Source organism: Micropterus salmoides, unplaced genomic scaffold, assembly GCF_014851395.1.
Source record: "Micropterus salmoides isolate LMB-PRFRI ecotype aquatic unplaced genomic scaffold, ASM1485139v1 Ms_hic_scaffold_10, whole genome shotgun sequence".
Taxonomy (NCBI): domain Eukaryota; kingdom Metazoa; phylum Chordata; class Actinopteri; order Centrarchiformes; family Centrarchidae; genus Micropterus; species Micropterus salmoides.
In genome coordinates this window covers 32,964,852-32,989,296 of record NW_024040041.1, presented here as the reverse complement: position 1 = coordinate 32,989,296, position 24,445 = coordinate 32,964,852, and the positions used below count along the sequence as shown (strand labels likewise).

Here is a 24,445-nt window from a genome sequence, read left to right as displayed (position 1 = left end):
TACATTCATCAACATATTGTGTTTATTATTGATTTTAAATTCACATTTCACATGTCGGCTTGGTCTCGTAGCAATCGTGTGTTAAAGTTAATACGGAGAACCTTCATGCAGAACCGTTAAGCCAGGATAGGTCATTTTAAAAAGGGGCTCGCTGTGCACCAGCAAGAGTGTAACGTCTTGGGTCTACCCCGTGTGTTTGGCGTCTGGCTGGCGTGCGTCGTCTCGGCAGGACCACTGTGAGGTATCGGGACTGCTGGCTTCACAGGGCTCAAGCTCTCACTACTGTTCACTTGCACGTACAAGAAAGAGCCTGCTGTGAGGCGTACCGGCAAAAACAAAGCTTATCTGACTAAGAAATAAAATAATAAATGTACCGCTAGTTAGTGTTGTAAAGCTGCTCTCACCCGTCTCTCCGTCTGCTTAGTCTTCTCTCTCTCTCTCGTATAGTGTTAGTACTTTTACACCACCTCCTCCTCCTCCTCTTCTCCTCCACCTTGCTAACAAAATAAAAATACTGGTTATGAATGGCTATAATGTACGCCGCTTCATCCACTCTCACGTTCGCTCACACACACACACACACACACACTGTTGGATACACACAAACACACACTCCTCCTCTTCCTCCTCCTCCACATGGCCTTCCCTTCATCAGAAGAAGGAGTACTGGTTGTCGATGGCTCGTGGCGCCCTCGCTCCATCCCTCTCTTCTCCCTCCACTGCTTCTAGTTGGCGGAGAGGAGTGTCCCTGTCCCTCTCCTCCCAGTCCTCCACTCCTCCTCCACTACCGCCTCCGCTGCCTCCACTTCCTCCTCCTCCTGTCGTTGCCATTGTCACCACAGCTGCTCCTCCTCCTCCTCCTCCTCCTCCTGCCCCTCCCACCACCTCCGTCTCACTTCCTCTCTCCTGGGGAGGAGTCGGGGGCGGCGGCCGGCCCGGTGGTAGCGGAGGAGGCTGAGGAGGGCTACGGGGTCTGCTGGTCAAGTCTGCATGGAGAAGAAAGAGACGAGAGGAGGAGAAAAGAAAGAAAAGGAAGAGGGGGGAGAGAGAATGAGAGAGAAGTGTAAATTAAGGAAGGCAGAGGGAGGTGGAGGAGGGGGGGGGCAGGAGGAGGAGGAGGAGGAGGAGGAGGAAATAAGGCCAAAAGTGTAAGGAGTGAAGTGACAGCGTAGTCGGAGGGGAGAGAGGCGGGAGAGAAAAAGAGAAAATGACAGTGAGTGGCCGGTTAGGTGGAAGAAGTCTGCGGTCATGGAGTCCATGGGAGTCATGGAGGCGGTCCAACTCCAGGAACACACACAAACACACGCACACACAGTTTCAACACTATGATGTCGTCTCTTAATCCATGTATAGTGTAAACAATCACATAAGTCAGCGTGTCGCTCTTAACGACCAATATGCGCTTACTACAGATGAATCGGTCTCAGTGTTTATACCAGCCAATAAATGAAAATTATAAAAGAAACGGAGAAACAGATCCATAAATCATGTTCTGAGAGGTGTAGTTGCATAGTTAGTCCATCAGGGGGCGCAACACACAGCAATCAGTTGTACTTTTGTTATATAGTATAAGTTATATATAAAGTTTATTTTTAAACTGCCTTTTGTCATGTTATCTTAGGGATAATCGTTGTTTATGTTATCGGTTTCTGAAAAGAAACTCTCTCTGTATGCGTCTCCTTTGCTGACTTTTTTCCATCATAAACACGTTTCATAAAGACACCCGAACTTGTCTCCTGAATTTTTCCAACCGTGATTCAGGTGCGCTGCACGTGGAGGAGGCGTGTTAATGACCTACCCTATCAAAACAAAACCAACAAGTTAGCTAACGAGTTACATCTACACAGGTGTGTTCACTGTCGCTTTACCTGGTCCGTGTTTGTATAATATCCATCGTATCCACTTTTAACGTAATAGATAACCACATATCTGGTCACCATTAAGACACCTGGGTGGCCGTTAAGACAACTGGGTGCCGTTAAGACAACATGGTGGCCGTTAAGACAACTGGGTGGCCGTTAAGACAACTGGGTGGCCGTTAAGACAACATGGTGGCCGTTAAGACAACTGGGTGGCCGTTAAGACAACTGGGTGGCCGTTAAGACAACTGGGTGGCCGTTAAGACAACTGGGTGGCCGTTAAGACAACTGGGTGGCCGTTAAGACAACAGGGTGGCCGTTAAGACAACATGGTGGCCGTTAAGACAACTGGGTGGCCGTTAAGACAACTGGGTGGCCGTTAAGACAACTGGGTGGCCGTTAAGACAACTGGGTGGCCGTTAAGACAACTGGGTGGCCGTTAAGACAACAGGGTGGCCGTTAAGACAACTGGGTGGCCGTTAAGACAACATGGTGCCGTTAAGACAACTTGGTGGCCGTTAAGACAACATGGTGGCCGTTAAGACAACATGGTGGCCGTTAAGACAACATGGTGCCGTTAAGACAACATGGTGGCCGTTAAGACAACATGGTGGCCGTTAAGACAACATGGTGGCCGTTAAGACAACTTGGTGCCGTTAAGACAACATGGTGCCGTTAAGACAACATGGTGCCGTTAAGACAACATGGTGCCGTTAAGACAACATGGTGGCCGTTAAGACAACATGGTGGCCGTTAAGACAACATGGTGCCGTTAAGACAACATGGTGGCCGTTAAGACAACTTGGTGCCGTTATGGGTGGCCGTTAAGACAACTGGGTGGCCGTTAAGACAACATGGTGCCGTTAAGACAACATGGTGGCCGTTAAGACAACATGGTGGCCGTTAAGACAACATGGTGGCCGTTAAGACAACATGGTGGCCGTTAAGACAACATGGTGCCGTTAAGACAACATGGTGGCCGTTAAGACAACTTGGTGCCGTTATGGGTGGCCGTTAAGACAACTGGGTGGCCGTTAAGACAACATGGTGGCCGTTAAGACAACATGGTGGCCGTTAAGACAACTTGGTGCCGTTATGGGTGGCCGTTAAGACAACTGGGTGGCCGTTAAGACAACATGGTGCCGTTATGGGTGGCCGTTAAGACAACATGGTGCCGTTATGGGTGGCCGTTAAGACAACTTGGTGGCCGTTAAGACAACTTGGTGCCGTTATGGGTGGCCGTTAAGACAACTTGGTGGCCGTTATGGGTGGCCGTTAAGACAACTGGGTGGCCGTTAAGACAACTTGGTGCCGTTATGGGTGGCCGTTAAGACAACTTGGTGCCGTTATGGGTGGCCGTTAAGACAACTTGGTGCCGTTATGGGTGGCCGTTAAGACAACTGGGTGGCCGTTAAGACAACTTGGTGCCGTTATGGGTGGCCGTTAAGACAACTTGGTGGCCGTTAAAAACAGCCTGAAATATCGGACTTTAAAATCCTCATATTAAAATCAGTATCAGTCTTAAAAATCCCATATCAGTCAGGCTCTAGCAAATATTCCATCATCAATTCATCTGGCGGTTTTTGCAAAGTGTCCGAAAATAGTAAAAAAAAAAAAACTTTTCAAGTTGGTGAAATTAAGTGGAGATAAAAAGTCGCAGGACACATTTTACCTGCTAAATGTGTGTCCAATCTGAATAAACAGCAAAAATCACCTCATCCACTCACTCACTCCCAAACACTCCCTCTCTCAGTCGAGTCCGGTCTCACTTACACACAGTCAGAGATGGGGGTTGATGGAGAGTCAGGATGGCGCGTGGTGATGACATCACAGACTGTAGGCCGACTGCCTGCCCTGTCCCGGCCTGCAAGGGATGAGCCAACGGATACAACAGACAACAACAACAGAGAGGTCAGAACACTGAAGCGTGCAGAAACACAGTGATCAGATGGAAAAAGGCTGCAGGAGAAGCTGGTGAGTGAAAGATTTAGTTTCTATTCCTGACAATCATTTATAAGCATATTTACACGGTGGACACTTCACCGACATCAACAGCTTTCACTCAATTTGGGCATAATCTGAAACTTCATTAAAAAACATGTTTGAGATCTAGGATTACGTTAAAATCTGGAGAAGAGAGAATGAGCAACATGAGAGCTGAAGGAGACGAGTTAAAGGCACAAAATGACGTGTGGCCGATGTTGCTTTATTCCATGCAATATATGAGAATTGTAGACAAGCTATAGCTAAACACCGGCTGGTATACCAAATGTACACTTTTGGGAACTGACTGAATTGTGTACCAAAGTACTATATGGAGTACTTTTTAAAGGGATCACTATTTGTCATTCAGACAAGCGGTTCAGAGGTGTCTGATAATGTTCCTCCCTGCTTTTCTGTTTGTATCTTATCTGATTAATACTTCAGGGGAGGTGTTCTCTACCGCTCAGTATGTCTTCATAAACCAGGTAAAAGTCCGGAGGTGTCACGTAACGTCTGCGCCACGGCATTGTTCCGTTCTCTGTCCAGTGTCACCCTCCACTGGAAGCGTCTCAGATGCGTTTCAGCAGCAGAGCGTTGTAACCAACGAAGGCTACGAGTATATATCCAATGAGGGGCAGAGTTATCAAAACTCTGGAGGAAAATAACGGTAGTCTGAAAAGTGACTGGATTCTCTATGCTGTCCTGTCGTTTGGATCTACGCTGTGATGCTTGACGAAGCTACCGTCAAAAACAGACTTACTGCGTATTCTCCAATGAGCGGAGCGGAGAGCTGCGTCTGGTGGACTCACAAGCATTGACTAGAATGGACAAGATGAGCACCAGCAGCCACGGGACAGCCATAACGTGACGCATTTATACCGGCTGTTTTGTTTTTTTTAGGCTGTTACAGGTCCGACCAGGTGAGATCATGACTTTGAGATGCCTAAAAGGGGGCTTAAGATAACGTCTCCTTCATGTTCGCTGGTTTGAAGCATCCTTTCTTTTTTAAAGTGGAGGGCGGGGGCCCACTCCTACCTGGCTGGCGAACAGCGGTGGCACCCACAAAGCTGATGAGCGTGACGTCTGAGGCGCCGCCAGACTCCAGGGGGATCGGGTGCACTCGGAAGTGCTCCAACATGTCAAAGATGGACTGGAACCAAAGGTGCTGCACTCGGCACTGACCGTCCTCGTTCAGGGACAGACGGAGGTGCTGAAGGGCAGAAAGCAAAGTCAAACTCAAGACATTTTGTTTACTGAATTTAATTTGAAAACATCCTGTTTGCCAATCTTTCTCTCCTTCCAGCTTCCCACATGTGAATCTCTGCTGCTGTAAATTGAATATCTCGGGTTTGTGGATTACTGCGTGGACAAAACAAGACATTTGAAACTGATCGACATGTTTCACTATTTCAGGCAATTTATAAACCAAACAGCAAGCGGCAGATTCACAGTTAGTTGCTGGTTGTTTCCCAGAACATAGCACGGCCCTAGACTCACCTTGGCCTTGCCCTGGAAGTTAAAGGTGAGGACATATTCCCCGCGTCTTGTCTCGCTCTGGCGAACCAGGAAGACGCCGTGGCTCGCCGGGCCCCCAGCCAACACCAGCTGAGCAGCTTTGAGGCGGGACAGGGTGCCGTGGAACCACTGACACTCACTGAGCGGGTGCTCCACCGTCTCTGCGACCGCGGCGTCCGAGAACAGGAAGGACCCTTGATAGGTGAGTGGTAGATATGAAGTTTAAAAGATGGTTCGTTTGCGTTTTAAACAGAAAAGACAAAACCGGAAGGAAGTGGTGCAACTCAGCCAATTAAAGCTTTAAAAATACATCTATGGTTCATATTCACCTGTTGCGTCTGGCGTCTCAGCAAAAGGTGTGCCCAGACTGGCCCCGCCTCCTCCGAGAATCCTGTCTGGTTCATCAAGGGGGGCTCGAGGTGGCAGCTCCGGTGGGAGAGGATCCATGAGAGGTGAGGAGCCTCCGATACCTCCATAACACACTGAGACAACAAAGAAGGACCAGACAAAGTGTAAACCAGGGCCAGACTTTACAGACTTTCAGCAGCCTGGTTTTTGGTAATGACAAATTTTAAACAAATATGTATGAATGCAGTAAAAAAAAAGCAACACTTAAAGTTTAATTTTTGAAATATGCAACCTGGTAATACAGCTCCAGCTGTAAGATGCAAACTTTTGCCTCCCTCTGAGTTTCTGTAGTGCCTCCGAATCTTATATTCTTTAATTACAGCAATGCATTGCAAATTATTTGGTTTGGGGTTTGGAGATGGCGGTAAAATAAATTCATATCCCGATAACGATATATATCCCAATATAGAACATTTTCTGTAAATTCAATGAAATATGGCATTTCCAACTGTAACTCGGGATATTTCTCTGCATTATAAAAGTAGAATATCAATTCTGGAGAAATCCAACACCATGACAGATACCATGATAGAGTGAACACCGATACAAGCAAGCAATGTAACTAACGTTAGCTAGCTTGTAGGTGAGCAAACTGACGCCACTTGCTGCTGCAAAGGACAGCTTTCGTGCTACTACAGCTAACATCACAACAACAGCATGTCTTGGTGAACTATGAAGTAAGCTGAATGTCTGTGGGTAAGTCATTTAACGTAAACTGACACACGCATCACGGCTGGCACTGCTGGATAGAGTTGTGTGGCTCGTTTATTATATTTAATGCAATTTCTTCTCCGCAACATCGGCACGGTGGAAGAAAAGACTGCGGTGAAGTTAGTTTCAAGTTGGACATTACTTTTACATTCGATAGATTCCAGCGTAAAACTAATTTCACTGCGGTGTAAAGCGCCGTTTCCTCACCAAAATACTACGGTAAAGTGTGGAATTAATAACGAAATAAACCATACTACTTGCCGTTACTCACAAATTAACTCCTGTTCGACATCTGATCAGCTTTTTTGATCTCACAGAAACATCTCACAAAGAACTTCTGCTTGTTTCATTCGCCAGGTGGAAACAGCTGCTTAAATCATTAGTATTTCATTAAAATAAGTTTACACTTCAAACACTGCAGCTGTACCGCAAAGCTCCCAGAATCACAGACCTTGTGACAGATGATCGATCTCAGGTGTCCCACTGATATCCAGCGGCCCCCCACACACCCCTTCAGGATCTTCCTGTTCACTGTGGGAGAGAGACGACCGTTATTACCTGTCCCTCACACGCTTTAAAGCCCAGGGGCCCCCTGTTCATTCCTTACCTGAGACAGATGCCGTTCCTGATGTCACTCAGCCAGGCTCTCATCTGTACGGCATCACGGGTCTCGATCACGTACTGCGCCGTCCCTTCCAGCTGAGGAAGAAAAACGTGGAGGGTTGAGCTGCTCATGCCTGTCAATAAACTGCCAGATGTCAAATCCACCTCCTTTTAGGGCCCTTTCACACCTGAACGTCCGCACCACACTAAATGTTTTGACACATTCAGTTAGTTTTGGTTTCACACTGCAGTTATGTGAGCGCACTAAAACTTTACACATCATACTTGCGTCCTGTCGTCATCATTTATGTGTCTACACTCACCTAAAGGATTATTAGGAACCCCATACTAATACTGTGTTTGACCCCCTTTCGCCTTCAGAACTGCCTTAATTCTACGTGGCATTGATTCAACAAGGTGCTGAAAGCATTCTTTAGAAATGTTGGTCCATATTGATAGGATAGCATCTTGCAGTTGATGGAGATTTGTGGGATGCACATCCAGGGCACGAAGCTCCCGTTCCACCACATCCCAAAGATGCTCTATTGGGTTGAGATCTGGTGACTGTGGGGGCCATTTTAGTACAGTGAACTCATTGTCATGTTCAAGAAACCAATTTGAAATGATTGGAGCTTTGTGACATGGTGCATTATCCTGCTGGAAGTAGCCATCAGAGGATGGGTACATGGTGGCCATAAAGGGATGGACATGGTCAGAAACAATGCTCAGGTAGGCCGTGGCATTTAAACCATGCCCAATTGGCACTAAGGGGCCTAAAGTGTGCCAAGAAAACATCCCCCACACCATTACACCACCACCAGCAGCCTGCACAGTGGTAACAAGGCATGATGGATCCATGTTCTCATTCTGTTTATGCCAAATTCTGACTCTACCATCTGAATGTCTCAACAGAAATCGAGACTCATCAGACCAGGCGACATTTTTCCAGTCTTCAACTGTCCAATTTTGGTGAGCTCTTGCAAATTGTAGCCTCTTTTTCCTATTTGTAGTGGAGATGAGTGGTACCCGGTGGGGTCTTCTGCTGTTGTAGCCCATCCGCCTCAAGGTTGTGCGTGTTGCGGCTTCACAAATGTTTTGCTGCATACCTCGGTTGTAACGAGTGGTTATTTCAGTCAAAGTTGCTCTTCTATCAGCTTGAATCGGTCGGCCCATTCTCCTCTGACCTCTAGCATCAACGAGGCATTTTCGTCCACAGGACTGCCGCATACTGGATGTTTTTCCCTTTTCACACCATTCTTTGCAAACCCTAGAAATGGTTGTGCGTGAAAATCCCAGTAACTGAGCAGATTGTGAAATACTCAGACCGGCCTGTCTGGCACCAACAACCATGCCACGCTCAAAATTGCTGAAATCACCTTTCTTTCCCATTCTGACATTCAGTTTGGAGTTCAGGAGATTGTCCTGACCAGGACCACACCCCTAAATGCATTGAAGCAACTGCCATGTGATTGGTTGATTAGATAATTAATAATAATTAATGAGAAATTGAACAGGTGTTCCTAATAATCCTTTAGGTGAGTGTATATTGTTAGTTTTATGGCAGCGCCAACTAGAGGCTGGTTCCAATTCGCCAAATGAACATCCTTGTGCGAACATTATATCGTCGCCGCCGGCAGGAAAAAAGGAGAAGACTGCAAACAATCCTTCTGCACCTCCGTTTGAGGAGAGACCAAAGAGGTGAGCGGCAGTTTGCTTCCAAGGCAGCAGTCTGATTCAAAAGATGAGCGGTCATGGGAGATTTAGACTTGTGTCCTTATTTCAATGCATTTCTCTAGAACAGTGGTTCTTAAGCTGGGGGTGGAGAATGCTACTATAGACACAAAAATAGTAAAGAAAATCACGCACATGTCCTTGTATTTTCAGGTTATTTACTATGGCTGGTTCACATTCTAAGATATTTGTTGCCTCTGAAGTTTAAATGGCTAGAGTATGAATTCTCTGAACAAAAATAGTTTTACCGTCGGCTCCATGAGGAGGATTCAGCGAGAAAACTGTGCTGTTTTTATCAATCTGTTTTATCTCTGAAACTGGAGGCCGTGATGCATCTAGGGCCGTACATATCGATTACTTTTCAAGTCGATTAATCTAACGATTATTTTTGTTTATTCTAAAGAAAGAAAAGTTGCCTATTACTCGATTAACATACCAATTTATTCAAAATAAATATCAAAAACATGTCTAATCAATAAATCTATATTTTATTCAGTCATCCGGATGAAGCACATTAGAATAATGACAATAACAACAAATCTTAAAATGAGTCAAATTTCCACGTCACTGCTGTGTTGTGACAATAACAATAACAGACATTAATTAGGCTACTTTAAATGTTTCTGACATGGATTCATTTGCAGTAGGATAATAAAATGTATTTCTGCATCAGTGAACACCTGAAAGGATGCTGATAGAAAGGTGCTGATAATGTGCCGCGCTCGTGTGGCGACAGAAAGTAAACACGATTTGCGGTGCTGCCGTCTAGACAAAGTGCTGCGGGATACTTTCGTTTCACGTGTTCGTGCTGCTTCACGTATTCGTGGACAGCAATTGTGCTGCAGTGACGCTGTTTCCAGTTCACAGAGCTCACGGAGCAGCACGTTGTTGAGTGTCTGTCTGAAATACGCCAAACCTTAGACGGTCGAAGGCGCGGTCTAGTAGCTGGAGCTTGTCCGGGAGAATCCCACGCCGGATGCATCTATTACGTCGACGAATCGCCCCAGCCCTAGATGCATCATTTCAAATTTAGATAACAAGTTTACTATAGAGGCAGCAGGAGATCTGAACACTAGGGCTGACCCCGAATAGTCTAAGCTTCCATGGGCGTAGCCTGATTCCACTGTCAATCTCACAGTCGAAGCTTCGCAGTGAAACGAGGATCACGCCATTTTGGCGATATGGAGGTGCGCAACGTCTGATTTTACATAGAACTACCGGTTTACTCCCAATAAGTTAATATACAGCCTGTTACAAAATACATTTCAACTTTTAATGCTGTAAAAGCATAAAAGTGCTTGAATAAATCCGTAATTGTAACCCTGGGTCGTCAGTGCGCATGTGTAGGTGTAGTGTTTATAAAGGCTATGGTGTAGCCAAGTGGCAGAAGAGGAACACTTGCTGAAGAGACGGAGCTCCAGCTTCACTGGTGTTGTGCCGACACTGTCCGCACCTCGCAGGACTTTCGGGTAATTTTTCACCGTTCATGAACCACACAAATATTATTTTATCATTTTTAAATGGCAGGCTACTTGAAATAGCCCCGTAAGGAACCGCGACGTGCACGCAGTTTTCGGCAGCACGACAAGACTCTGCACAAGACCGGTGAAGACCGGCCTGGTGAAGACCGGGCTGGTGAAGACCGGGCTGGTGAAGACCGGGCTGGTGAAGACCGGGCTGGTGAAGACCTGGCTGGTGAAGACCTGGCTGGTGAAGACCGGGCTGGTGAAGACCTGGCTGGTGAAGACCGGGCTGGTGAAGACCTGGCTGGTGAAGACCGGGCTGGTGAAGACCGGGCTGGTGAAGACCGGGCTGGTGAAGACCGGGCTGGTGAAGACCTGGCTGGTGAAGACCGGGCTGGTGAAGACCGGGCTGGTGAAGACCGGGCTGGTGAAGACCTGGCTGGTGAAGACCTGGCTGGTGAAGACCGGGCTGATGTACCGCTGCTATTTTATTTTGTTAAATGTAATGTGTTTGCTGCATTAAAGCTCATGAAAGGATGGTTTGCATTAGGGATCGACTGATATGTTGCTGAAAACGCCACCTGCTCTTCTAAAAACGCCTGGCTGAGAGCGCTAGGGTGCATTCTTTTTGGCTGAGACGCTTTAGTTGCTGTGATACATAATATCCGTGGAGGTGATGTGCTGCAACTAGGCTACCTAATTTTACTAAATGTAAATATGTCTCCACAAAGTAGGGTAGACCTACTTGCTCTGGCCCTGAAACATTTAGAGTGAGGGGACGGACTCGCCGTACGTGGGTTCATGAGATTTTGCGGGTTCAAGAGTTGAGACGGCTCGGTGTGGTGTTTGTCCCGCCCCTCCTGCACTGTGATTGGACGGCTTTGTAAAAAGTGCGCAGCGTTTTGCCCAAAGTTGAAAATTTTTTCGACTCTCGCCGACCGGAGAAAAGCGTTCAAAGCCCAGCGCTTGTCTCTCATCAAGCAGCTCAGTTTGCAAGGAGTTGCTAAATTTTAGGATACGTAGCATCTCAGCTAAACATACAGATTTTTGCAAAAATGCTGAATATCGACACCTAGTTTGCATTCAAAAAAGTCTTCAGACTAAAAAGACAATTTTCTACGCTTTTTTCCAACAAAATCACCCCAATAATTCCGTATATATATCACAAAGAAAGAAAAAATATTGCAATAGATTGCAGCCCTAACTCAGATGAAGGAGGGGTTACCTGCAGCAGAAAGGTGTTCTCCTTGTCGGGGACCTCCAGCGCTGTGGTGCTCCTCACATCCACAATTGAGCAGCAAGGGACAGTCAGCCGGGGCTTTGACGCCTGGAGAGACAAACCAAGCAAAATCAATAACTGAAGTTTATGTAGTATAAAAACATCCAGGGTTACGGGCCAGACTATTTCTTCTTGCCTTTGCAATCAAGGGAGACTCCAGGAAATAGTCCACTACATAAACGCCCAGTACACTCCAAGTTGTTTTTTCACTTTGGTTTTTAAACAAATGAGATGAGTATATCCTGTTACCTTTGGACAGCTACCTGGTTCCCTGCCGTTTCCACTAGTTAGGCTAAGCTAAAGCTAAACAGCTGCCGGTCGTATCGATCTGCAGCTCGACTCGCCCGTCAGCTGTAAACACAGCGCAGGACTAGCTTCACACCTGCTGCTAAGCTAAGGCTATTTCCTATCGCTTGGAACCTGAACTTGTTTGCAAACCAATAAATAACAAGCAACAGTGACGTCAGCCGACGTCCGCCTGAGATCGTACATCGGCATTAAATGTGTTGCCATTATTGCTTGGAAACAGCAGCCAGCGTGCAGCGGTGTGTTCACAGCAAACAGCTGATAGAGTTAAGCTAAATACTGGGCCAAAAGAGTTGTTTTAAGTTTATCACTCATTATTTCAGTCCATTTTTGCCTCAATACTCTTGAGATATTGAGATATTTATGTTCAGTGTATAGTAGTTGCTCATAAAGTTTATATAATTCTACTTACTTATCTATTCCATTCATTTGTTCTTGCACTTCTGCTGCTGTGATTTTATGCTAACTGTTAAACAGACTTGCATGTTTCTCAGGTAGGTAGCGCTTACTTTAGGTGGAATGAAGAATTCCAAGTAGTACTCCTCTCCCCGCTCGCCACCTTCTCGGTCTCTCTCTCTGAGGACCAGACGACATTTGTGCCAGCGCCCTCCTCTCCAGGGCACGTTCCCGCCGCTGGCCAGAGGCTGCACTGGGCCTGCCTGAGCTGCAGCAGACGTAGCCGCGGCAGTGTTGTTGTTGTCCGTACCGTGATGCAGCAGACTGAACGAGAAGCCAGAAAAGCCGTGGCTTGCGCTTAACTCGTCGCTGGATGAACTAACGCTCACCCCGCCCTCCCGCACCAGCCGGCCCACCTTCCTCGGAGGTCCCATGGCGGCGGCGGAGGCGCTGCTCGGAGGCAGCGTGGAGGAGGCGGAGTAAGAGCCGCCGGGGGTTGGGGTGAGGACGGGAGGAGGGGATCGCGACAGTCTGAGTTTGTCCAGACGGTGGCTCCACTTTTCCTTCTCGCTTCCTTCGCCGTTGCTCCGCCGCCGATCTCGAGCAGCTTCCGAAAGAGACAGAGAGGTGGCGCTGCTTGAAGATGAGGGGGGCAGCGAGGAGGAGGAGGAGTGAGGAAGGGAGAGGGGCATGGACAGAGAGACAGGCATGGAGGAGGTGGGTGTAGGAGGCTGCGTACCGGAGTTCCTCTTTGAGGTTGAAACCAAGGTGGGGTCCTGCACACCCATAGTGTAGCTGTAGCTGGAGGGCAGCTGGCTCTGGGCGGAGTCACTGGAGGAGCTTCGCCAGTGCAGGATGCCCCGGACACTCCCCCGCACACTACGACCCACACTCCGCAGAGAAAAGCGCTTCTTCAGTTTGTTTTTGGAGTTGGGCGTACTGTTACCTTTAGAGCCGGGCGGAGGAGTGACCGAGGAAGGTGGAATCTGAGGAGCGTGGGAGGGGTCCGCACTGTCCACCTCTGTGGACTCTGCTTCCTGCTCTTCTGGCTCAGCGTCTTCCTCCACAGACGCTACCCCTAACCAGCTGTCCTCCTCTTCCTCAACCGGCGCTTCCCCATTGCCAGGAGCAACCATGGCCCCCCTCTCTTCACGCCTCCCGTTGTTCCCTCCCACTGAGGAGCAACATGACGATGATGAAGACGGAGGCAGGACTTGGCTGTGGGCGTAAGAATCTTGAAACCTGTCCCCACTGCGGCTCTCCAACACCAGCCGTGTCGGTACAGGCTTGGACAAGCCCCGTGTCGTGTTGATGGGGGGACACGGGAGGACCGCGCCTCCGGACGCCGACAGGGGTGAAACCGCTTCCTCTTCAAGGGAAGTAGCATCTGACTGGGGAGCCCAGCTCGCCATGTCGTCCCTCCCGGAAGCACAGCTCGGCTCCAGCTCACTCTGGAAGTGACGAACAAACCGGTCGGTGAAGCGCCGGCAGAAGGCGGCTGCTGAATCTGGCGAGTAGTGGGGGTTCTCCAGGAGAAAAGCCCGAAAGTGGCGCGCAAAGTCACCGGCTGCAACGCGCGCGTGGAGCTCACAGAATTCGGTCCAGCTCAGGCAAGGCGAGGGGGACGGCGTGGGGGTGTCCGACAGGGAGGATGGGTGAGCCTGGGGTGAAGGGCTCACCAGAGGCGGCAGAGGGGGAGGCCGGGGGGAGAGGGGCAGCATAGAGGGAGACGGAGGGGACGGAGATGGTGAGGGAGGTAAAGGAGAGGAGTTTGCCGCCCGCGGGCTGGGCGGGGTTAAAAGAGAGCCGTTCATTCTCCTGAAAGGCCGGGGCGCTGACTGATCTGATGGTCTATGAAATCACTTCAAACATACAACAGAAAGCTGCAGTGATTGCACAGCTGGGGTAACTGACTGGGGGCAAATACGGCACATTGGTCTAATAATTTACAAACGAGTGTGAACTTAAGTGTTGTGCTCAGCCCCATCGAAAATAAAGAGTTAACAAGACAACGCACCGGACCCATCCAGGATGGGGTTAAAAGAGGTCAAATATCTCCGAGGATCGACTTTCTGCTACATTATTTTGTGAAATTAAGTATTTTATCATTTTAACAAGAAAATGTGGGTTTCAAACAGCCGGTAAATGATTGGATAGAGGAGGTTTGATGTGTGGGATTCACAAGTTCTGCCCCGTCTTCACCGTCTGTCATACATCCAGAGAAGTTTGGCCACATCCTGTAAAAAAAAAGCACAGAAACAAACGCTTCAGTTCAACTTCAGGTAATATATAGTGCAAAGCACAAGGAGGGTCTCTGGATACTTAACAGGTGAAAATACATCAGACACACACAATTATGAGAACGCACATGTATATATGTGCACACACACACACAGTTTACCCAGCCAGTGTAACAAGGAGGGGCCAAAGCACATGGAAAAAGATGGGTTTGTAGCCTACACTTGAACGTCTCAATTTGCAGTAAGAGTTCATTCCAAAGCTTAATGAGCAATGACTCTAACTGAAATCTACAAACTGTCATGAAGTATGCAAAGTAAATAAAAATAAAAAGATTCATTTAGTTATAATCTAATTCAGTTAATTATGAAATCAGATCTGGCTTGTGTTGGCAGCTAACTTCTTAGATCTTGCGGACCAAATGAGGACCCCTTGTTGCCGTCACGGCAAGGCCACGGAAAAGTGCCTTCAATTTTGGATGTTATGAAAGTACCTACAAGCATTTTAGCATTGGTCACAGACAATATGGGACATATTATGACTAGGGAAGGCCCGGTTACCGGTTTCAAGGTATAACGAGGTATGAAAAAGTTTCAAATCCACTAAAATTTTCCGCTTTACCTATTTTACAGCGTAATTTGATATAATTCTTAGCAGCAGTGGTATTAAATATATAGTGTTCAAAGATAAAAACAGTTATTTAACAGTAAACATATTTAAAAATTACACATTTTAGAGCTTGAATCGCAATATCGTGATAGCGCGAAACCGTGATATTTTTGCTTAAGGTTATCATACCGTGAAAATCTAACGTCTAAGTCTGACTATGTTAAATAAATGAAAAAGCCGCTTTTGTTCACATTTTGGCTTAAAAGTATGAGAGGAACCAAAAACTCCTCGAGTCGAGTACATATACGAGATATTATACAACCCCAATTCCAATGAAGTTGGGACGTTGTGTAAAACGTAAATAAAATCCGAATACATTCATTTGTAAATCCTTTTCAACCCATATTCAATTTAATACACTACAAAGAGAAGATATTTAATGTTCAAACTGATTTATGATTTATTGTTTTTTGCAAATATTCACTTACTTTGAATTTGATGCCTGCAACATGTTCCAAAAAAGAGGAATGCTCAAAAAACACCTGAGAAACAGGTGAGTGTCATGACTGGGTATAAAAAGGAGAATCCCTGAAAGGCTCAGTCATTCACAAGCAGGGACGGGGCGAGGTTCACCACTTTGTGAACAACTGCGTGAGCAAATAGCCCAACAGTTTAAGAACAACGTTCCTCAACGTACAATTGTAAGAATGTAGGGATTTCATCATCTACGGTCCATAATATCATCAGACGATTCAGAGAATCTGGAGAAATCTCTGCAAGTAAGCGGTGAGGCCGAAAAACAACATTGAATGCCCGTGACCTTCCACCCCTCAGGCAGCACGGCATTAAAAACCGACATCAATGTGTAAAGGATATTACCACACGGGCTCAGGAACGCTTCAGGAAACCATTGTCACTTAATACAGTTCGTCGCTACAGCAACAAGTGCAAGTTAAAACTCTACCATGCAAAGCGAAAGCCAGAAACGCCGCCGGCTTCTCTGGGCCCGAGCTCATCTGAGATGGACTGACGCAAAGTGGAAAAGTGTGCTGTGGTCTGAGGGGTCCACGTGTCAAATAGTTTTTGGAAATTATGGACGTCGTGTCCTCCGGGCCAAAGAGGAAAAGGACCATCCGGATTGTTTTCAGCGCAAAGTTTAAAGCCAGCGTCTGTGACGGTATGGAGGTGTGTTATGGCATGGGGAGGGGGAACCTGCACATCTGTGAGGGCACCATTAATGCTGAAAGGTACGTACAGGTTTTGGAGCAACATATGCTCTTTTTCAAGGACGTCTCTGTTTATTTCAGCGAGACAATGCCAAGCCACATCCTGCACGCGTTACAACAGCATGGCTTCCTAGTAAAAGAGTGCAGGTACCAGACTGGCCTGCCTGCAGTCCTGACCTGTCTCCCATTGAAAATGTGTGGCGCATTATGAACCTCGGAAACCCCGGACTGTTGAGCAACTGAAGTTGTACATCAAGCAAGAATGGGAAAGAATTCCAGCAACAAAGCTTCAACAATTAGTGTCCTCAGTTCCCAAATCCTTATTGAGTGTTGTTAAAAGGAAAGGTGATGTAACACAGCGGGAAACATGCACCTGTCACAGCTTTTTAGGAACGTGTTGCAGGCATCAAATTCAAAGTGAGTGAACACATTTTATAGACCAAACAACTAATCGATTAACGGACAGATCAGTCGTCAATGAAAGTAATCGTTAGTTGCTGCCCTACTTCTTACATGTTCATCTTCAATTACCATAATGCAATAATAATGTGTACTTTTAATTATGATGCTTTAAGCACATTTTAATGATAATACTTTGACTAAACCAGACTGTTAAGGAGTTTTATTTGTAACTGAATGTCTTCATATTTTCTACATTAACTTAGGGTTGGGTGATACGGCCACACACGTTCTTTCAAGTTTAAAGTTTGATTTTTTGCTCCAGAGTGAAAGTTGATGAAACCAGATGGTTAATTGTGGTTATAAATTCTTCTTTCTGGTCAGAACAAACACTTGATGTCAAACAGTGGATCACTTAACAAATCTGAGGCAAAACTATTATCATAAAATATGCAAATATTTAAAATTTAAGTATTTTGCGGTCCCTTTTTTCCTCAACAGCTTATCTGTGATTTAATTTAATTAATTCAGACATTTATTGAACATTTCTTATGTTGTTATTGAGGAAAATTATATTGCGATAATTATCATTATTGTTGTATTGCACAGCCCTACTTTAACTTAACTATCAGAAAACTTATTTCCACACTTGCATACTGTAGAGACACACATTCATTTATCTTCAGAGGATGAAACATCCAAGTTAACTTGCAGTAAAGTTAGTTTATTTTTACTATATCTAACTTAGCTTATGTGATGGTAAATAGATTGAGGCATGTGAGAAGCTTGCATACTCGTCGTTAAAGTTTAATGATAATACTTTTACTTAACCAGAATTTAACTTAAGGATTTTTAAAGATGTTAATTTCAAATCTTTGTATTTTCTCATAGCCCTACTTTAAAATACATTTTTGATGATAAAACTTTTACTTAACCAAAACTTTAAAAGGACTTTTACTTCTAATTTATTACCTATAACACAGTTATACTCTAACTTGACAGAAAACTTATTTACACACCGTTTACTGCACAAACACACATTAATTTATCTCCAGAGGAAACATCATAACTAGCAGTAAAGGTTAAGTTTTATCTTGCTGGATGTCTGTATGATGTAAACGATTATATCTAAATTAGCTTATGTGATGGCAAATCAAATGATGCATGAGAGGAGCATGCAGACTCTGTCGTTAACGTTTAATGATATCCTAATACTTTTTCTTAACCAGAAGGATTTTTAATGCAGGACTTTTATTTTCTCACAGTGCTACTTTTACTTAACTATCAGAAAATGTATTTCCCCGCTGCTTATTGTAGTTACACACATTAATTTATCTCCAGAGGATGAAACATCAAAGTTAACTAGCAGTAAAGTTAAGTTAAAGTTTATTCTTGCTGGATGTCTATCTGATTTTAGCTGGAACTACTGTAAACCATTATATATAACTTAGCTTATGTGATGGCAAATCAAATGATGCATGAGAGGAGCATGCACACTCTGTTATTAACGTTTAATAATATCCTAATACTTTGTACTTAACCAGAATTTTTAATGCAGGACTTTTATTTCTAATTTATTATCTTTATATTTTCTCACAGTGCTACTTTTACTTAACTAACAGAAAACTTGTGTCCCCGCTGCTTATTGTAGTTACACACATTCATTTACCTCCAGAGGATGAAACATCCAAGTTAACCAGCAGTAAAGTTAAGATAAAGTTTGTTTTTTCTGGATGTCCATCTACTCTAAACCATTATATAAAGCTTATGTGATGGCAAATCAAATGAGGCATGTGAGGAGTTAAACATTTCTTACAAATTAACTAGCAACTGGTCGGGAAAAACAAGACAGGCAGGTAGCAGAACAGATAAATACAACTAACGATGAGTAAGATGAATATTATTAAGATCAGCTCGCTAGCTCGTTAGCATGAATTAGCAATGTGAGTGTTGCTCATTCAGCTTTCTTTAAAGACGTGTAAACGTTCGCTAGCTAACAAACGTCCACTTGCTTACCTGGTGTTAATTAGCATCTTTATTTTGCAATGTTGGTTTGATACACCTTATTCTGCGGTGACTGATGTAACCTGTCGCAGACATTAGCACGTACTGAATCGTCCAACAGCAGCTAGTAACACGAAAGATTCTTTAGCGAGCTAACGCTAACCGTTAGCCAGCTAGCTAGCTATTAATAAACCAGCTAGCTAGCTTATCAATATTGCTTCACCACAATGTTACTGCGTTTTCTCTACCTGCACACCACAGTCCAGTGTTCTCATCTGTGTCTTTTGGTGAAACTGGCGCACATTTCATCACTCGTTAAGTCTACATAACGGGATAATACTTCTCGTAAAAGGTTGTTGTTGTTGTTGCTAAATATGAATATTGCTAAAGCCTTGCCTGGACCCCGTTCTTCTCGCGCTGTCCCTCCCGTTTCTCGCGATACTTGGCAGGGTCAGCGTTCAGATCTCACAGCTGTCCTTAGACAGAAAGAAACCGCTGGATTTTCCTCTGAGGAGTCTCTTCCCGAAGCTGTGACGGTAAAGTAGAAGACTGAAAAATAGACACACACCATCCACCCAACTTTCAGACAAACACACTAACCCGGTGTGGGTCCATCACTGAGGCCCAATACCTCTCCACCCTGCCGGGGTCCCACATCACCGACCAACACCAGTCCATCCACTGCGCTGTCATCGATCTGTGTTTTGCATAATGCATGTGGCTAGATGCATCACGGGGCTGGGATTTATGGAGATATATAATGCAAAGGACGCATCCTGTACTTGGGTACAGATTTCCTGGTTAAATATTACTTAGGCTACCAGTTAAAAATACTTTGGTATCAAAAGTAAAAAAGTAGCCTATGTTGACAATGACAAAAAGAATTTCAAAAATACAGCAGGCAAACTTTCCAATTTGTTAGACAATGGTATTCATTACATACTTAAATAAAATGACTAATACCACACTGTAAATAACGTTTCTTATTTCTATATTATACATTATTCTGAAATGGACTCTTCTGCACTAAGATTTAATTTTTTTTAAAGTTCCAATGGAATATTAGTATTACTCTTAGTATGGTTATGTTTGTCAGGGGCTGCTGACATGATGAACAGAATTTAAAGAATTATTATTAAAATAGTTGCCTAATAAATTTCTGTCAATCAACTAATAATTTCAGCTGTACTCGTATAAACTGTTAGTTTTAGTTACGGTTAATTTATTTATAGGCTAACAAAACTACATTTAGGTGACAAATATTGTACTTTTTTACTCCACTTCATTGATTTTAAAGCTTTACTTAATTTGCACATTCAGATTAATACAAGGCACGTTTCCATTTCATATAATATAATGTACAATAAGGTTTCTTATTTTATTTTATAACAAAAATTATTCTGACATGGACCCTTCTGCACAATGAGTTTAAATAAAACATCAAGTCAGCTAACCTTATTATTACAACTATCAAAAGTACTATTAGTATGGTAAAGTTTGTTTGTCTGGGGTTGCTCATGTGACAAACAGAATTTAAAAAACCATAATCAAAATAGTTGGCAATTAATTTCTATCAATCAACGAATTGTACTCGTATAAAGTGTGAGTAGGTTAATATATAAGAAAAAAATCATTCGCATGTTTTGAGTGTAAAAATCTTATTTTGTCAAAGTGTCAGAGGTAAATGTACAATATTTCCCTCTGAGATGTGATGGAGTAAGAAGTAGAAAGAGGCACGAACAGGAAAATACTGGAGTAAAGTACAATTAATTTGTACTTAAGTACAGTACCTGAGTAAATGTACTTAGTTACTGTCTATAACCAGTAGTGAAAAGTCACTTTAGTCGACTCAAGTACGATCTTATGTTTTATTGCTTGAGTATTTTACTGTTTTGTGTTGTTGTTGTTGATAAAACAGGTGTTATTTACACTGAGGGTGCTGGTGACATGTCCCCACCACTTTTTAAAAGCGTAAGTTGTTACATAAGAAATGTTAAATAATCTGATTACAAGACACTGATAATATTCCATTATATTTTTATATTTATATTTTGAATTGTCACCTGCCACCTGAATTTTGTGTTTCCCATTAAATAAACATATTTCCATCATAAATTGGTGCAGAAACTTTATCCAGAGTGCTTGGATATAAAAAAAACTTGTTATTATTCTATTGAATCTGTTTATCTTTATTGCGATGTCCAGCAAGGCAAATATATTTACATTTTTAGAATTTTTACAACTCATACATTAACTTAGGACAAAAACGTGAACATCTAATAACAGTTACAGTTAATTCTAAACAACAGTTTTGATCAGAGATAAACAATTTTTTTTACAAGGAAGATATCTTAAACTTTTGGATCCTTATGTGTCACAAATAAAAGGACATTTGACCGTGAGACATATAGTTTCAGCTGTATGTTAAACATCTGCAGTAAACTATATTTACATGGAAGAACTTATTCATCACCACATCTTAAAAAAGGACACTTATGAACATAAGACAGGAGGTTACAGTGGTATTTCAAACAGTCCCGGTGATCTTAGAGTCCATGTGAAGGGCCACTTTAGTCCACCTCCTCAATGGTGGGCCCCTGGGAGCCGGCTCGTGCCTGCTCTCCACAGCTTCCAGCGGGCATTCCTCCCTGATACAACTTGCTGATGATGGGGTTACACACTTTCTCCAGCTCCTTCTGCTGGTGCTGGTACTCCTCTTTATCAGCCAGCTGGTTGTTCTCCAGCCAGCTGATGGTCTCGTCACACTTCTCAATCAGCTTCTTCCGGTCCTCCTCGCTAATTTGGCCCTTCACCTTCTCGTCCTGCACGGCGCTCTTCGTGTTGAAGGCGTAGGACTCCAGGGAGTTCTTGGCGGAGACTTTCTCCCTCTGAAGGTCGTCCTCAGCTTTGTATTTGTCGGCGTCCTGCACCATCCTCTCGATCTCTTCCTTGCTCAGCCGGCCCTTATCGTTGGTGATGGTGATCTTGTTCTCTTTGCCGGTGCTTTTGTCCACCGCAGACACGTTCAAAATGCCGTTGGCGTCCACGTCGAAGGTGACCTCGATCTGCGGGACCCCTCGCGGAGCGGGCGGGATTCCCGTCAGCTCAAACCTGCCCAGCAGGTTGTTGTCCTTGGTCATGGCTCTTTCCCCTTCGTAGACCTGGATCAGGACCCCGGGCTGGTTGTCGGAGTAGGTGCTGAAGATCTGGGTCTGTTTAGTGGGGATGGTGGTGTTGCGCTTAATCAGGGACGTCATGACTCCTCCGGCCGTCTCGATACCCAGGGACAGAGGCGCCACGTCCAGCAGCAGCAGGTCCTGGACGTTGCCCGAGGTATCACCCGTGAGGATGGCGGCCTGGACGGCGGCGCCGTAAGCCACCGCCTCGTCTGGGTTGATGCTCTTGTTCAGCTCCCTGCCGTTGAAGAAATCCTGCAGGAGCTTCTGGACTTTGGGGATTCGGGTGGAGCCTCCCACCAGGACGACGTCGTGGATCTGCCCCTTGTCCATTTTGGCGTCCTTCAGGGCTTTCTCCACGGGCTCCAACGTTCCCCTGAACAGGTCGGAGCACAGCTCCTCAAAGCGAGCCCTGGTGATGGAGGTGTAGAAGTCGACGCCCTCAAACAGAGAATCGATCTCGAGGCTGGCCTGGGAGCTGGAGGACAGGGTTCTCTTGGCCCTCTCGCAAGCTGTGCGCAGCCTCCTCAAGGCCCTCTTGTTCTGGCTGATGTCCTTCTTGTGTTTCCTCTTGAACTCCTCCACAAAGTGGTTGACCATGCGGTTGTCAAAGTCTTCTCCGCCCAGGTGAGTGTCTCCGGCCGTGGCTTTGACCTCGAAGATCCCGTCTTCGATGGTGAGGACGGACACGTCGAAGGTGCCTCCGCCCAGGTCGAAGATCAGGACGTTGCGCTCTCCCGACTTGCCTTTGTCCAGACCGTAGGCGATGGCGGCTGCCGTCGGCTCGTTGATGATCCTCAGGACGTTCAGTCCTGCGATGACGCCCGCGTCTTTAGTCGCCTGCCGCTGGGAGTCGTTGAAGTACGCCGGGACCGTGATGACCGCGTTGGACACCTTGTGGCCGAGGTAGGCCTCAGCGATCTCCTTCATCTTCACCAGGACCATGGAGGAGATCTCCTCGGGGTTGAAGGTTTTGTCCTCCCCTTTGTACTCCACCTGGATTTTGGGCTTCCCTCCGTCTCCGACCACCTTGAAGGACCAGTGCTTCATGTCAGCCTGCACCACTGGATCGTCCATCTTTCTCCCAATCAGTCTCTTGGCATCGAACACGGTGTTGCTGGGGTTCAGAGCCACCTGGTTCTTGGCCGAGTCCCCGATCAGCCTCTCGGAGTCGGTGAACGCCACATAGCTGGGGGTGGTCCTGTTGCCCTGGTCGTTGGCGATGATTTCTACTTTCCCGTGCTGGAAAACCCCCACACAGGAGTAGGTGGTGCCCAGGTCGATGCCGATCGCCACACCTTTAGCAGATGCAGACATCTTCACTGTGAAACAGTTGAACATCATTTTAGAAAAGGAAGCGAACATCAGCACATTACTGCACATGAGACTCAGCAAACAGGCTGCGGTCACATTTATCATCTTTACTCAGTTTTACTCATTTCAAAGCAGAAAATACACCAAAACATTTAAGCTGCTTCTCCTGTGCAGGAAAATACTTTTAAAAACGCATCCAAACTCTTTGCTCCACTGACATTACTATTACTATTATTAATATTAAGTCAGCAAACCTTCAGTCAGAAAGGAGGGTCGGACTTCCAGCTGAGTGTTGAGCTCTGTGCTGTGGAGAGTATTGATCTTCTTCTTCTCTGGTTCTCCTGCTGCGGTCTGATCTGTCTCTGCTCTCCGACCAGCCGCTTTATATCTGTGGGAACTGAAGTCTGGCTGCTTCTAGACGTTTCACACACAACACCGTCAAGACAGCTTCTATGGCAAGGACTACTTCCTGTTTAGGATTTCAGAATAAAATGCCTCCTGATGGACACTGGCTGCGGCGAGTCGGAAGAAACATGCACTTGTCTTATTGTGAAATCAACAATCTAACACTGTCACTGACCACGAGCTGCAGCTTTATAGGAACTCTCTCGAATAAACGTGAAGAAGTGAAGCCAAACCAGACAGGGAACTTTATTTCTAAACTTTATCTGAGGGTCGGTTAGTAGTTTATTCATGAAAACATTCAGTTCAATCTGCACTAAACGTGATGTTGCTCAACTAATGACAGACTTGTTTGACCTGCACGATTTCTAAAAGGAAGCTGAGTGAATAATAATGTAACTGGACTAAGAACAACAACAGCAAAACAGGAACACAACTATAGGCAAAAACAAAACCACACTGATGAATAAAAGCTCAATAAAAATACAACTTTATTGATCCTACAAGTGAAAGAAGAAACAGTTTTACAGTATTTACACATGCAGACACACATTAACTACTGTTTTCCTGATTAATCATTCAGTCTATAAATACGTTACAATGTCAGTGCAGATTGAACTGAATGTTTTCATGAATAAACTACTAACCGACCCTCAGATAAAGTTTAGAAATAAAGTTCCCTGTCTGGTTTGGCTTCACTTCTTCACGTTTATTCGAGAGAGTTCCTATAAAGCTGCAGCTCGTGGTCAGTGACAGTGTTAGATTGTTGATTTCACAATAAGACAAGTGCATGTTTCTTCCGACTCGCCGCAGCCAGTGTCCA

General features: G+C 45.2%; 2 protein-coding genes across 8 annotated transcripts; both read right to left on the bottom strand.

Annotated features, from left to right (window-relative positions):
- Window positions 1-19,156, bottom strand: sh2b1 (SH2B adaptor protein 1). 7 transcript variants are annotated; one of them, XM_038708394.1, is made up of 11 exons: window positions 18,979-19,152; window positions 18,743-18,854; window positions 12,368-14,491; window positions 11,499-11,600; window positions 7,084-7,175; window positions 6,928-7,007; window positions 5,687-5,839; window positions 5,340-5,551; window positions 4,878-5,052; window positions 3,633-3,723; window positions 815-986 (listed from the first exon to the last, which is right to left on the bottom strand). In XM_038708394.1, the coding sequence occupies exons 3-11, from the start codon at window positions 14,066-14,068 to the stop codon at window positions 965-967; spliced, it is 2,628 nt and encodes an 875-aa protein (XP_038564322.1). In that variant the 5' UTR covers window positions 14,069-14,491; window positions 18,743-18,854; window positions 18,979-19,152; the 3' UTR covers window positions 815-964. The 7 variants fall into 7 exon arrangements, with proteins under 7 accessions (XP_038564358.1, XP_038564322.1, XP_038564331.1 ...); XM_038708403.1 differs by having other exon boundaries at window positions 18,743-18,813; XM_038708384.1 differs by having other exon boundaries at window positions 18,743-19,152.
- A 1,833-nt stretch (window positions 19,157-20,989) lies between these two features.
- LOC119895311 (heat shock 70 kDa protein 1-like) lies at window positions 20,990-23,602 on the bottom strand. The gene is made up of 2 exons (XM_038708338.1): window positions 23,475-23,602; window positions 20,990-23,228 (listed from the first exon to the last, which is right to left on the bottom strand). Exon 2 carries the CDS (start codon window positions 23,221-23,223, stop codon window positions 21,301-21,303), a length of 1,923 nt encoding a protein of 640 aa, XP_038564266.1. The 5' UTR covers window positions 23,224-23,228; window positions 23,475-23,602; the 3' UTR covers window positions 20,990-21,300.
- Window positions 23,603-24,445: the final 843 nt, after the last annotated feature.